The sequence below is a fragment of the Myodes glareolus genome, chromosome 1 (assembly GCF_982192425.1).
Source record: "Myodes glareolus chromosome 1, mMyoGla1.1, whole genome shotgun sequence".
In the NCBI taxonomy this organism is placed as follows: domain Eukaryota; kingdom Metazoa; phylum Chordata; class Mammalia; order Rodentia; family Cricetidae; genus Myodes; species Myodes glareolus.
In genome coordinates this window covers 19,720,753-19,734,411 of record NC_142026.1, presented here as the reverse complement: position 1 = coordinate 19,734,411, position 13,659 = coordinate 19,720,753, and the positions used below count along the sequence as shown (strand labels likewise).

General features: G+C 42.9%; 1 protein-coding gene across 2 annotated transcripts in view; it reads left to right on the top strand.

Annotated features, from left to right (window-relative positions):
- Epha4 (EPH receptor A4) overlaps positions 1–13,659 on the top strand; it is a 146,195-nt gene that overhangs the window by 114,839 nt on the left and 17,697 nt on the right. For both annotated transcript variants that reach the window (XM_087904692.1, XM_087904687.1), the window contains exons 9-13: positions 4,679–4,737; positions 6,319–6,432; positions 6,962–7,147; positions 11,358–11,419; positions 11,855–12,064. In XM_087904692.1, coding sequence (XP_087760818.1) covers positions 4,679–4,737; positions 6,319–6,432; positions 6,962–7,147; positions 11,358–11,419; positions 11,855–12,064 — 631 coding nt within the window. The remainder of the gene's footprint in view (positions 1–4,678; positions 4,738–6,318; positions 6,433–6,961; positions 7,148–11,357; positions 11,420–11,854; positions 12,065–13,659) is intronic.

Sequence of the window (13,659 nt, the reverse complement as noted above, 5' to 3'; positions counted from 1 at the left end):
CATTGTGCTGACCCTCAATAATATTTGATTGTTCAAACATGTGAAACACTATTAAGAGAATGACTGAAATCTGTGAGGAGTCCTTGGGTTTTCTCTTTGGTTAATGAGACTTGACTTGATGACCAAATGCTTGTTCTTCTTAGGATGCCCTAACATTGTCGGCCCAGTGCTACTGGGTTTCCATTCCTGTAAGCGTTATAAAATGGCCCTTTAACCAGATTACAAAGAACCAAATCGATTTTAAAGAAAACAATTTAGCATCTGCCGAAAGATGTTTGGTATGTTTATCAGGTTCTGTGAATCAACCTGTGATCTTTGAGCAAATGACATTGAATGCACAAACCAAGTTCAGAGTCATTCTGCCTTCTACCCAAGGTTAACATGGCCCTCTTTGGAGCTGAGAGCTCTACCCGTGTCTACCTTTCCTTGTGTCCGCATGCGCTTCTCCGGAATGTTATGCTCCATAGAAATGAATACACTTCAGTGTTTGCTCAAATAGGCTGCGATGACGTCATGTGTAGTCACACAATTAGCAGGCGAATGATTCCCCGAGGAACATTTCTAAGCAATGTGCAAGCAGTCACACGGGTTCAATTCCAGCTCTATCAAAATGCTGCTGGGGAGGAGCCATCAGGCGTCTGTTGATGTGGGAACAGTGGCAGCTTGAGACGGGGAGGAAGGATGCTGGCTAGCAATCTCTGGCAAGGGTCTCTACAGGAGCCTTGCTCCTCATTGCTGCTTCATCTCTAATCTGCACTTGAGTGAATAAATTACCTACCTTTTACTAATTAACTTTGGAACAGCGAACCACATCCATCAAACCTGTCCACTTGACTGGGGAAGTTAGTATTTTGATAAAAGCGAGGTTTATGGGAGGCCCCTGCCACACTCCTGTCCTCTTATTTATTTTATTGAGTACCCAGGGTACATCGGCGGGGCGGTTTCCTGCTGTTCCCTCTGGGGATGGTTAATGCCCTTATTAGCCAGTCCCCAAGACTGCGGGGAGGATTGCATTCACTCAAAGCTTCACCTGCGGCGTGGGGCCCTTTGCCAGGACGCCCTCCATGGCAAGGTTCCATGTTTCCTTCTGGACCATTCTAAGAAACCACTCCACTACTTCCCGCTTGCTAATCGCCTTGTCCGCATCTTTGTAATTAGAAAAACTCTCACAAAGCCTTGCTTCTGCCATTCAGGTGATCTGTCTGGGATGTCAATTTAGACTTAGCCCCTCAGGAGGGCTCACCCAAAGCAAGCTTCAATGGTCTTTCTTTCCTGGGATAATAATGAACCACATTGTCCTACTCTGAGCCAAGGGGAAAGGGTCAGAGGTGACTGAGGTAGGACAGAACTTAGGCATTTTTGTTTTCAAGGTATTATTAGAGCGTTAATAGGCTGCAATTAGCCTTTGAACAGTAATCCTCGTGTTTCTTTCTCAATATCCCCTGTACCCTAGTAGGGTCCTCTACTCCAAATGACACACCACATTAGAAAGATCTTTAAATGCGCACCTTCGCGCTCATTCAATGGCCAGTCTGAGGAAGGAATGGGAGGGCCCACCTTATCACTAATGACCTCTGCCATTTTGTATTTCCTCTGGCTTTGTCCACTTTTAATGAATGTGCTTGATGTGAAAACAGTCATGCTTCACGGTTGTTTGAGGCCACTGGTTTCTGTCGTAGGTATCCATTGTTTTGGGTTTTTTTTTTTAAGCCAACTCTTTAATTTCAAATGGATGCCTAGAGCTTGAGGGTATGACTCAAGGGTAGAATGTGTTTCTAGCATGCACTAGATGATTCTGTGTTGGGCCTCCAGAAGGTAAATAAAGGAGGGCCTGAACTAAAGCTTTCTTCTGTGTATTTTTCCCCCTTGATTTCGCTATTGGAGTTCTAAAATGGTCTAAAAGCTGGTCCTATGATTTCAGATAAGGTCTTTAGAGCTCTGATAAGACAGTCTATCAGACCCCAGGGACTTCGTCCTGGTGATTTCTTGACTCAAAATATTGTTTTTATAGCCTCTGACCTAAAGCCCTTCTGCCAGCTTCAAAAGGGGGACAAAGGACGGGGGCGGGGGGCAGGGTAGAAGGAGCTCCATGTTCCACAGAAAGTTCTTCCTGTTCACCCCATTGAATCTATTTGTTAAGCTTTTTGATGAAGCCGTTGCTTTCTAAGTGCAGTTGTATGTGGTTTGCAGACCTATGGTTGCAGTAAGCACCATTAGGGCTGGAGAGAGAGAGAGAGAGAGAGCCTCGTCAGTCGGTCAGCTGCTGACTTTGCAAGCACAAGGACCCTCGTTCAAGCCCTAGAACCCAAGTAGCACCAAATGAAAGCCAGCATGGCAATATGTATGCTGGTAATCCAGTTTGAGGGGGCAGGGACAAGGTAGACCGATAGTAAGCCCCAGGCCATAGGAAGAGAGGAAGAGACCTTATCTCAAAAAGTAGATAGTGGCTGAAGAACAATACCTAAGGTTGTAGTCTGGCATCGAAGTGAATTTGTGCGTGCATACACACACACTCACACACACACACACACTCACAATCAATCAATCACTACCTTTGAATATACTATTAAGTCTTGTCATTTATCTTGTAACTTCATCTCTCTAGGAGAGGCACTGTGCAGGTCTGGGCTAGACCACGGCACCTATCAAATCCTGCACTTGCCAACAGGGGATGTGAGTGATTTACTCGATGGCCCTGGTTCTGAGTCCTCCTCTGTACCAGGTCCTCCTCTGTACAATGGAGCTGAACATGTGGTTTCCACCTGATTCCTTTCCTAGAATTGTTGTGAACAAGCAATTAAGTAATAGACCCTTTGAAGGCCCTTTGGAAAGTTAACTGCAAAGGAAAACACAGGCTGTTATTTGGTACCGAAATATGCACTTTGCAGTTAGCGGTGGTAGCTAGGGTCTCTGTTTTGTTAAGCTGGCTTGTGCTTTGCAAACAGTTAGGGGAGGAGATAATGTATGTAATGAGACGACTTTGAAAACTTAAATGCAATGTAAGAGCACAAGGTATCATTATTTGCGAGGGAATTATCCACGTAGAGGAACATCTGTGGGCTCCGAGGGTCTGATTGCTGAGCTGGTGCCTGTGGAGCTGACAAATGAGAGGCTGTGGGAGGAAACTGTGCGCATGTGCCCAGGGCTCTGCTGCCAGAGGTGGGCTGTCTGCCCGCTTGCTCTGCTTAGCGTTTTTGGTTTCTCTGTATTTTCTCTTCTGTGGGGTTAGCCTGCCTTTCTGCTTTTTGGAACACAAACACAGTGGCCTTGGTGAGCTTTACCTTGCCTTGGAAACTCAAAGCAATGATGAATTTCACTGGAAGTTTTACATTATGATAGAGTCATACATCAACATGTTTTATTCCCAAAGTGAAGAGATCTGTACTCATCAAATGAGTTGGTTTTCTAATTATTTTGTTTTAGGTGATATAACTTTTCCTTATTTAACATAATATATATTTAAGGGCCAGGAATGTAGTTTGCTGTAGAATGCTGGCCCAGCCTGTTCAAGGTCATGGGTTTCATTCCCAGAACCACACACATGGTCACGAAATTACATATGCATATATTTGTGTGTATGTCTTTGCTTATATATTTAAGATCTTTTTCAGTTTTCAAGTCTCGAGTTGATTTTCCAGTTTGTATAAGTGATACATATTTTCCTGACTCAAGTTTTATATGTATTAAAGATTTGTATTTTCTAAAGCTTTATAAAAACAAAAATAGCAACAAATCCTAACTCCAACAGGACATGGGCAGACAGTATGCAAACTCTGAGACTGGGTACCTCCTATCAGAAGAGAATTATACAGACCTGGTGGTCTACAAAATCTATTGAAATGTAGTTAAGTACAAAGCAAACATTTGCTTCCCAGAATGTCATTTGTATCTTGGGTACATTAGTAAGCTATAGAGTGTATCCCTTCCCCAATCCCCAGATGTGGACCTAACCTGGGGTCTTGCTCTTGGTAAGAGTTCTACCACTGGGCTAAATTCCCAACCACTGAAACCTAATGTGATAATGAGGTGTTACGATATTATCGTGATTATAGCAACAGGATGTGTTGTTCATTACCCATCACACGCTAAACATTACTGCCATTTCACTGACGAGACTTAATTAAGAATAATATGTATGCAGGGCCAGCAAGGTGGCTCAGAAGGAAAAGGCAGCTTGAGTTCTATTCCTAAAACCCACACGCCATGGGAAGGTGGAATGAAGGAACCAACTCTCCAATGTTCTTTGACTGTTCACCCATGTTTGCACACACACAGAGGTCATAGATAGACAGATAGATTAGATAGATGGATAGATAGATAGATAGATAGATAGATAGATAGATAGATAGATAGATAGATAGATGAACACAGATAGATGATAGATAGATAGATAGATAGATAGATAGATAGATAGATAGATAGATAGATAAAAGGGTTATATAGAAAAAGTAGCCAATCAGATATTCTGGGCTCTGGTGGCTTAAGCTTATAACTCCAACTCAACATGAGGTAACATTATTCTCTTATTTTGCCTCTCCCAAGCCTCAGTTTCTTATGTATGAAGTGTGCACTGCCTATCCACCCGACTTCCGTTGTGGTTGGGAAGAATTTGCTTATAGTTTTTCTTTTTTGCAAGTTTCATGTTGGAAATGATTTTCTTTTTTTAAATTTTTAATAGACGGAGTAAGTACAGCAAAGCGAAACAAGAAGCAGACGAAGAGAAACATTTGAATCAAGGTATAGAATTGGTTCCAAAAGTAATGTCATTTTTTTTTAGAGCATGCTTTGTGTTGTCTAACTTAGAAATGTCCGTTAATGGGTCTATTAATATTTGTATAATGTATGCCTTATCCAAATAATATTCTCCGAGGATGTCAAAGTGTAATTGACATGTCGAGTGAGGGTAAAGGCAGGAAGTTCTTTAGTGTCTGCTTATTGCGTCCTCTGCTCTGCAGAAGGGTTCGTCTAGCTGCCTCATTTTTGCAGCTGGGCAGCAAGAAATAATGGATAGTTATTTTTTTGATTTTTTTGTTTGTTTGTTTGTTTGTTTGCTTCTTGTTTTCGAGCCAGGGTTTCTCTTGTAGCCTTGGCTGTCCTGGAACTAGCTCTGTAGGCCAGGCTGGCCTTGAATTTACAGAGATCCACCTGCTGGGATGAAAGGTGTGCACCACCACCAGAGCAAACCAAAAAAATGGGGTGTGGCAGTGATAAAAGAGTAAGAGGTTATGTAATGGTAGTATGTGCTGCTGGGATGACAGCCATCAAAAATGTGTTAGTAGACTCTAGATGTTGCTGTTACAGATGGGCTCAAAGGAGTCAGTTCAAAGAAATTGATTTAAGTAGTTGAAAACACTTAAAAGAAGCTGGATCACCCAGCGTAACTTTTTGAGATGACAAGATAAGGCCATGTGAAAACAACTCCAACCTATTCAGTTATCCGTAAAGACCAAGGAAGAGAAAAAGAGAAAGATGGACAAGTTAGGACAGCCACGGAGGTTTGGTCAGATGGCATCGCACATGAAGTCCCCAGTGCCAAAGCAGGTAGAAAACTGTCGGTAATGCATGTTGCCAGCTGCCTCCGGGCTCACAGTCTCAACATGTTTGTGAGCATGGCACATGGGTACTTGTGTTCAGAGCACTCACACATTTGGCTAGAAGATAGCATTACCTCCTACTGAACCTCCTCTCTCAAACGGAAATCAAGTGGAGGTCCATTTAGAGTCCTTGCTCTCAAGTCAGCCAGTGGCCAGTATTCCTCCTGTGTACACTAATCTAGTTTTCATATTAGCCTGTTCATTTTTGGTCATGTATTTATTTGGTCTAGATATGGGGGAGAAGTGACACCCCATAGACAGGGCCTGTGCAATGGGAGAGCACCTATTGTCTTCAATAAAGGACAGTACTTGAAATGAGGGCTAAGACTTTCATGTTAGGACAATTGGAGCTAGGAGGCATTGGCTGCGAGAAAGGGTTCAGCCAACTCATCCTGAATTTCCTGATGAGAGATTCGCTTTTCCTCCAGGGAGGAGTTGTTTTTAAACTCTTATCCTTGAAGTGTGAGACCATTCCAGGAAGGCAGTAGAACTGCATGCAGTGTCTTAAGCAGCTAGCAAATTCTTTGTTTACTCACTAATGGAAACCAGAACAAGAATTTAAACATTTTCATATGTCAACGGCCATATAGCTAACCCAACTGTTCCAATGTGAAGGGTTGTTGTTTTGTTTTTGCTTTTTTTTTCTAAATAGACCTTGCCCATTTATGTTTATTCGTGTTTCCTGGGATATGTCCAGCCACCTTATTTCTTGTTCATTCTGTAGGTGTTAGAACTTATGTGGATCCCTTTACATATGAAGACCCCAACCAGGCAGTTCGAGAATTTGCCAAAGAAATCGATGCATCCTGCATTAAAATCGAAAAAGTCATAGGAGTTGGTAAGTGTCTGAGTGTCTCGCCAATAAGTCAGCTTCCTTTGTGAATGTTAAATAGTTATGTAAATTACGCAATTACATTCGCATGTATGAGTGAGTGTATTGCGCGTCCGTCTATATATGTAAATATTATGCACTGAGATTTCCTCATTCAGAATGTGAATGTGATGGTCTGAAAGGAACTCTGGTACAAATTTGTACTTATTTTCATAAAAATGGGCATGGGGATAAACTAAATGAACACATAAAATCTATAGTCAGAATAGTTGGACCCAGAATGTTCTAAGTCTCACTAGGTGAAGGACTTTAGTAAAGTTTACCTTAAGCTTGAGTTTCCTATAATAAAATGAAGTCCTTAAGAATAGTGCCTACTACAGGCTTTGTGTGTGTGTGGGGGGGAGTTACTAAATAAAATAATCATTGGGGTTCACTAGCTAAGTACCTGATACAATGAAGGTTTGTTGTTTTTTTTTTTTTTTCTTTCATCTCGAATGCGTTTCTTTCTGGCGCATCTGGGATTCTTCTCCCACAGGTGAATTTGGAGAAGTCTGCAGTGGGCGCCTCAAGGTGCCAGGCAAGAGAGAGATCTGCGTGGCTATCAAGACCCTGAAAGCTGGGTATACGGACAAGCAGAGGAGGGACTTCCTGAGCGAGGCCAGCATCATGGGCCAGTTTGACCACCCAAACATAATCCACCTGGAAGGCGTTGTCACCAAATGTACGTGGGTCATCTCCCTCTACAAAGCTAAGTCGAGAGTTACAGGGAAATTAAACACACATTTTCTTTCTAGGGAAATGACAGATGGCACGGGCCCACTGATTACTAATAGGAGGAAATCGGTGCAGTGCAGGACCAGTCATTAATCTTTCAGTCAGCTCTAAATGGTTCTGTGACTGCAGCTGATGCCCCGTCTCCGAGGCAGCTTGCGGGAGATTTGGGGGAAATTAATGCCGCAGAGTTTTGGGTACTCCACGCCATCTTTCAGATCTTTGCTAGACCAAACTGATCATCACAGGGTAGGCCCAAGCAGATGGTAAACAAAATGAATTTTATATAAAGCAAAACAAAAGCTCGCCACACCTTGTATTGGAAGCTTGGGTTTCAGATGCAGGGAGCAAAACTTGGTTATCTTTATTCTTTGAGGGGGGTGAGGGCGGGATTCGCTTGTCTGCTCGGCCTGATTTATGGCTGTGGCCGTTCGGCGCCTCTTCACAGTAACGCCTGGTTGGACCCTCCCTGGTTTAGCCCATTAGCGTTCACTGAGCTTGGGAACCACGCTTCAGTTCAAGCTCGACACAGCTCAACAGATGCGTTTTGTGAAGCAATCCCTCCCTGTGTACATCTGTCCGGCTGGCTAGGACTGGCTTACAGAGTCCCGCACGGACAGAGCACCGAAGCCGCGTGTGTTTAAGGTGGCTCTGCTCCAGGAGCCCCGGTACCTAACTCCAGTTTGTACAAGTCAAGGATCTTGTAAGCCTGGGGCTCTGTCTGTGAGGCCAAGGTGTCTCTTCCTTGATTTAAGATGCCTGTGAAAAGCTTGTCACTCAACAAGTGGCAAGGATCTGGATGGCTGCTTCAGTGAGTGAGAAACGGGGCGGGGTTAGAGTGGGTTAAGTTGGAAAATGGAAACATTTATACTAGGCCACAAAAATACAGTCTTTGGGAAGGAGAAACCAGAAGGGTACTTTGTTTAAAAAAAATAATGAAAGCAAGCACTTCAAATCTAAGTTGGCATGGGTAGCAAGATGGTTCAGGAGCCTGTAAATATGCTTGCTGCCAACCCTGTGGCCTGAGTTCAATCTTAGGAAGCCACAAGGCTGGAGGAGAGAACTTGACTCCTGAAGATTGCCCTCTGACCTTCGGAGAAGTTCTCCATGGCATACATGCCCCCCACCCCACCCCATGACCCTAAGCAAATAAATGTAATTTATTTTTTTCTACTAGTTTTTAGGATAGTTTCCTGGATCTCCTCTAAAGAAATTTGAATGGGCAGGGGTGGGGGTTCGGGGAGAGCCATCTAAGTTTTCATCCCTAAAGGGTTCGGTGAAGGTGATTGTACCAGTACCACGTGTCCAGGATCCATGTTAAGAATAACTGACCCGGAGATGTAGTGTTTGCTCAGTTTGCTCACACCCCTATCAGAATTCTGCTGGCAGGGGCTTCGATGATTGGTCAGTCTTTAGTTTCACTGTCCTCGTTCATAAAAATGGAGATAAATAAAACTTCCCTTTCAAGGTTATTTGGGGAGAAAATAAAATATTTAGAGTGGTTTGCACAGTGGCAAATGAAACACACACACCTCTTTTAAGTGTTCACCGGTGCTCTCATGGCTGAAGGAGCACATCGTCTCTCACATTGAGAATTCTTCAAAAAAGGAAATTTGATGCTGAGGATGTATAATTTTTCTACCTCAGGTGAAGGCTGTAATTAGCATAGAATAGTTCTATTTGCTTTTTAAGATTGGTTTTACAGACAGGATATTTTTTCTGTTGCCTGTGGCCTTCGAAGCTGCCCAAGCCCCTCACTACTTTAATTAAAAGATAACATTCCCGTTAAATACTTCTGCAGGGCCCTTCTCTAGAAAAGGGGCTCTGTTCAACTCGGGTGTTTTTCCTGCCGCAGACAGTGATTTTCATAGCACCTCTGCCGAAGAGAGAAGAAACAGGGGATCTTTGTGTTAAAGTCCCACCGCGCCTTTAAAAACCCGCAGCTATTACAGCTGTAACTGTTACAAACGGCTGGGTTCATTTGCATAATGCATTTGTCGCTGAATGAGAATGATTTAAAAATTTCCACCAGAGAAGTTGTTGGGGTCCCCTCCCTTTCTGCTGTCCCCCCTCCCTCATCCCCCGCCTCTTGTCGGGAAGCAGCCATCCCCCTCCCTGAGCCCACCCCAGCTCAGTTTAGAAGCCCTTCTGCGGAGAAAGGAATTCTCTTAAAGGTTCTGACGAATGGACGCTTTTAATAAACGGACAGGAGAATACTGGAGTTTGAGAAACTGGTGGAAAGGGTCGAACTAGGTAAGAGGGCCCGATCAAAATGGGCTTTCGTAACCCACCAGTTCCGAGAGAAACTATCTAGACTGAGGGGATCATAAATTCTCCCCCACTCCGCTCTCTCGGATCTTGTCCGAGAACTTCAGGGAACTAGGGAAGTGGAATTAGGTGTTAATACTTGGCTGGGACAGCCGACTTTTCCTCATTAGTTGACAAAGTATCTTTTGATAGAGCAGGATGATTAAAACTCACATAGGTGATTTTGTTGTGTCCAAGGACTTGCCGAGGGCAAATGTCCTCTGCAAAGCCCTCGCCACCTCCCGCACGACCTGAGAATGTCGCTCCTGAGGACCCTTTTCATTTCAGCAAGACCAGAAGCGACCGTTCCTCACTGGAAATCCGAATGCGGTCATTCTCTAGTTTAAAGTGCTTGCCTCCAAAATAGGCCTTAGACATGACAGGAAACACGTGCACGTGTACGCGCATGCGCACACGCACACACATAAAGCCAACAGAATAAATTGGACGTTGAAATTAAAACCTTCGAAAGTTTTGCCTCAGAAGTGAGAGCATCCCGCCACCTCCTCTCCGCCCCAAACACTGTGTCTTTTTTGTTGAGAGTATACCGGTATAGAAATAAGGAGTGCTTTTTTTGGCACTGAGATATCCCAGTCTATTTTCTGACTAATGCGCTAAGTTCAGCCAGCAAGAACAATAAAAGTAAATATTTTCATCAGTTCAGGTTTTATTTTCATCTAAGGGGATCTTTTACTCTGTACTGTTCCACATGTTCTCTTAGTGGAAAAAAAATAACAGGGTTACTGCATTTGCTGACACTCCGCCCCCCACAACCCTGCCAACAGTACCCTTACAATGAAGGAATTTCAGACCTGATTCATTGCCTGTGACTAAGAAAGTAAAGAAAGGTTATTTCCTAAGGTCCCCAGGAGAAGTAAAGTAAGACAAAAAGGTTGGGCCCCTAGGTCCCCATAGACCTTCCAACAATTTTGGTCCAATACTCTGAATTCAATCTCCTTTCTCAGATGAAATTATTTGGAGATTTTATTTGTTTATAAATAATTTATTTCTATTAAGAATTTTATACAATATGTTTTGACTATATTCGTTCTCCTCCTCCAACTCCTTCCAGATCCTTCCTACCTCCCTACCCAGTCACCTTCATGTTCATTCTTTCTCTAGGAAAAAACCAAAAAGCTTGGGAATCAAAACTAATTTAGAAAAAAGGACTTGTTTATTTGTTAAGATAAGTTGTTAAAGGAGGCAAAAAGAAGGGGTGAGAAAGGACAGAGCCAAGGACAGGAGCAAGAGAAGGGGCCAGAGCTCTAGATGGTGTGTGTTTCAGGTTGAATGTTTGAATAATGAAGTATTCAATGTTACTACATCCCTACAAAACTTAATTTCTGTAAATAAAGAAGCAGCTTTCTCTGTCCATAGACTTCAGCATGACACAAGCTGCCCTTCTGGGGATAGAATCAATGAATTATTCTAATGACTCTCTCTCTCTCTCTCTCTCTCTCTCTCTCTCTCTCTCTCTCTCTCTCTCACACACACACACACACACACACACACACACACACATTCCAACAGGCCTGCCCATTTATCATTTTCATCTGTTGTTTAAGAGAGCAATTATCCATTCATGTGATCCCTGGGTACCAGAGGCCACTTTTGTCAAGGACCCTGTCAACAAGCCATCCGAAGGGTTAACCTTCCAGATGGAATCTAAGCCTACTTGTCCTTTGACTATTTCATTCCTCGCTTCCCACAGCTGAGGCATAAGCTTGGCTTGTTTTAATTAAATTAGATCGCACAAGACAGGTGTCTTGGCAGTAAAATTTCGCGCGGCCCATTTTTATCTCATTAACTGCATGGCTCATCAAGGGCTTTTGTTTTTCTTTTGGAAATTCTAGGTAAACCAGTCATGATCATAACGGAGTACATGGAGAACGGCTCCTTGGATGCATTTCTCAGGGTACGTGTCTACTTTCTAATGAACCAAGGAATACCAGCAGCCAGCAACTAACAGATTCCCTGTGTACATTCTGTTCAGTTGCATTGGTGAAATTATTGTTCAGTAGGGTTCAGGAAGAGAAGCAATGGAATATGATGTGATTCTTAAGGCTATTGAATAATCCATGGGCAGTGAGGGTAGTATTTGATTTATTCGCACACCGTGGAGCTCTCTGAGCCATAGATTCATTAAACTTGGACAATCTCCATCTATCACAGGAAGTCAACCCAGCTCAGATCGTGAATTAGTGACTCTGCGCAGAAGGGCCCGGAAATAATGCCGAGTTTCATTGCGTGCCAGATACAGATATTCAGAGAGAACGCAGTAATAAATGCTTGGTGATAATTGATTTGGCCTGATGCTAATGGGGTTGTCCCTCTCTCTCTTCCTATGCAGAAGAACGACGGCCGATTTACAGTCATTCAGTTGGTGGGCATGCTCCGTGGCATTGGGTCTGGAATGAAGTATTTATCTGATATGAGCTATGTGCATCGAGACCTGGCTGCCAGGAACATCCTAGTAAATAGCAACTTGGTCTGCAAGGTGTCTGATTTTGGCATGTCCAGGGTGCTGGAGGATGATCCCGAAGCAGCCTATACTACCAGGGTAAGGACCATTTGCCACCACTGGCATGGCATCCACGCAGATGAAACTGATCCCTTCCTTGCCATTGCGATGTTGTTGGAAGTCTTCCCAATTATTGTTTTCTTCTTCAAGATTGCTTATCCTTCAGGCCCTCTCCGTATTTCCGTATGCACCTTTAAACCTCCTTTAAAACAGGAGGCCGTCTGAAGCCCACTCTAGCACAAAGCTATTTTTATAGAGCCACAAGTTACGAGCAAAATGAATTCTCTTTCTCCTAAATTTTCTTGGGCAAAGTGTTCATGAACAACCAGAAGGTGTCTTTAAAACTGAGCCAGATCAGAAGCCACTATCAAGGGCAATTTACTCAACAAATGATACATTATTATGAAAATCAGCAGGTTGGATGGCTTATTGTGTATGTATGCATATATATACCGTATGCCAAATATATGTCCCTGTAACGCTAAAGTTTTCGTTTTTCTGCTTTTTTCTTTCTTTCTTCTGTACTCCCTTTCCAGCCTGAGCTTTGCTACTTGGTTCTTTTCTGTTCTTCGGGGGCGAAGTTTCTTGCCTCTAGATAAGCCATAACACTATTTCTCCTTGTTGACTAATGAATTTGGGAATGGATGTACAGACTTTATAGATCATGTCCCAATATCTAAGTTTAGTACCAATAGAAAATCCGGGATTAGGACCCAGTGAGGCGTGCTCAGGGTAGGGTCAGGATGTGTGCTCCCTTAGCCTCACGATCGGAAGCTAACATTCTGCAGGAATAAATGCACAGTCCTCAAATAATTCCGACATTCATGCAGATCATCTTCTGGCTTCCGATAACATCTTTCGTGAGCTCAGGAGATCTGTTATTGTTGTCTTCAATCTTGGAAGAGGAGAAAGGTTATAGAGGCTTCTAGAAGGATATATGTACAGAGACAGATCCCTCAGCAGAATGTTTAAGCAAAGCATTTGTGTCCATAGATAAGGTGTACAAACACAGTATATGGGGTTTGCACAGTGACCCACACAGCAGGAAAGTAACGCAGGCAATTTATTATCTGATGAGTAAGCCCTAATAAAGTCGAGACAATCTTAAATGATGGCTTCTGCAACCATGTGTGGATCTATATTCAAGTTCCTTTCTCCAGGTAGAACCTCAGAAAGTTTGAAACTTAACTGAAAGTATATATATTTTTTTACACTTTAGAGTAATCAAGAAGCATTTGAGGGTGCTTAGTGTAGTTTTGCTTTGTTTTTAGAAGACGTCTTATCTTTTTCTGGTTTATTAATTTGATTTTTTTTTCATTTTAAGTAATTTAATTAAATAATAGTCTTCCCTTTGTGAAAAACATAGTTACTTTTTCGATGGACCTATTGCCTTTTTCTATGTATTGAGTATGTTTGTCACGCTAGAGAAGACTAGGGAGGCAGCGTGGTGGGTAGAAATGCCCAAATTTGGCTTCCTTTGTTCATTGTTTCTGATGCAGTGTTAAGCACTCCCTTTACAAGGGTGAAGGAGAGAATTCAGGAAGAAGGCAAACCAAATGTAAGCCGCATATCCTTTGATAGGCTCCAAATAACATATGTATTTATGTAAAACCTGAGATTTCCTTTCTATAATA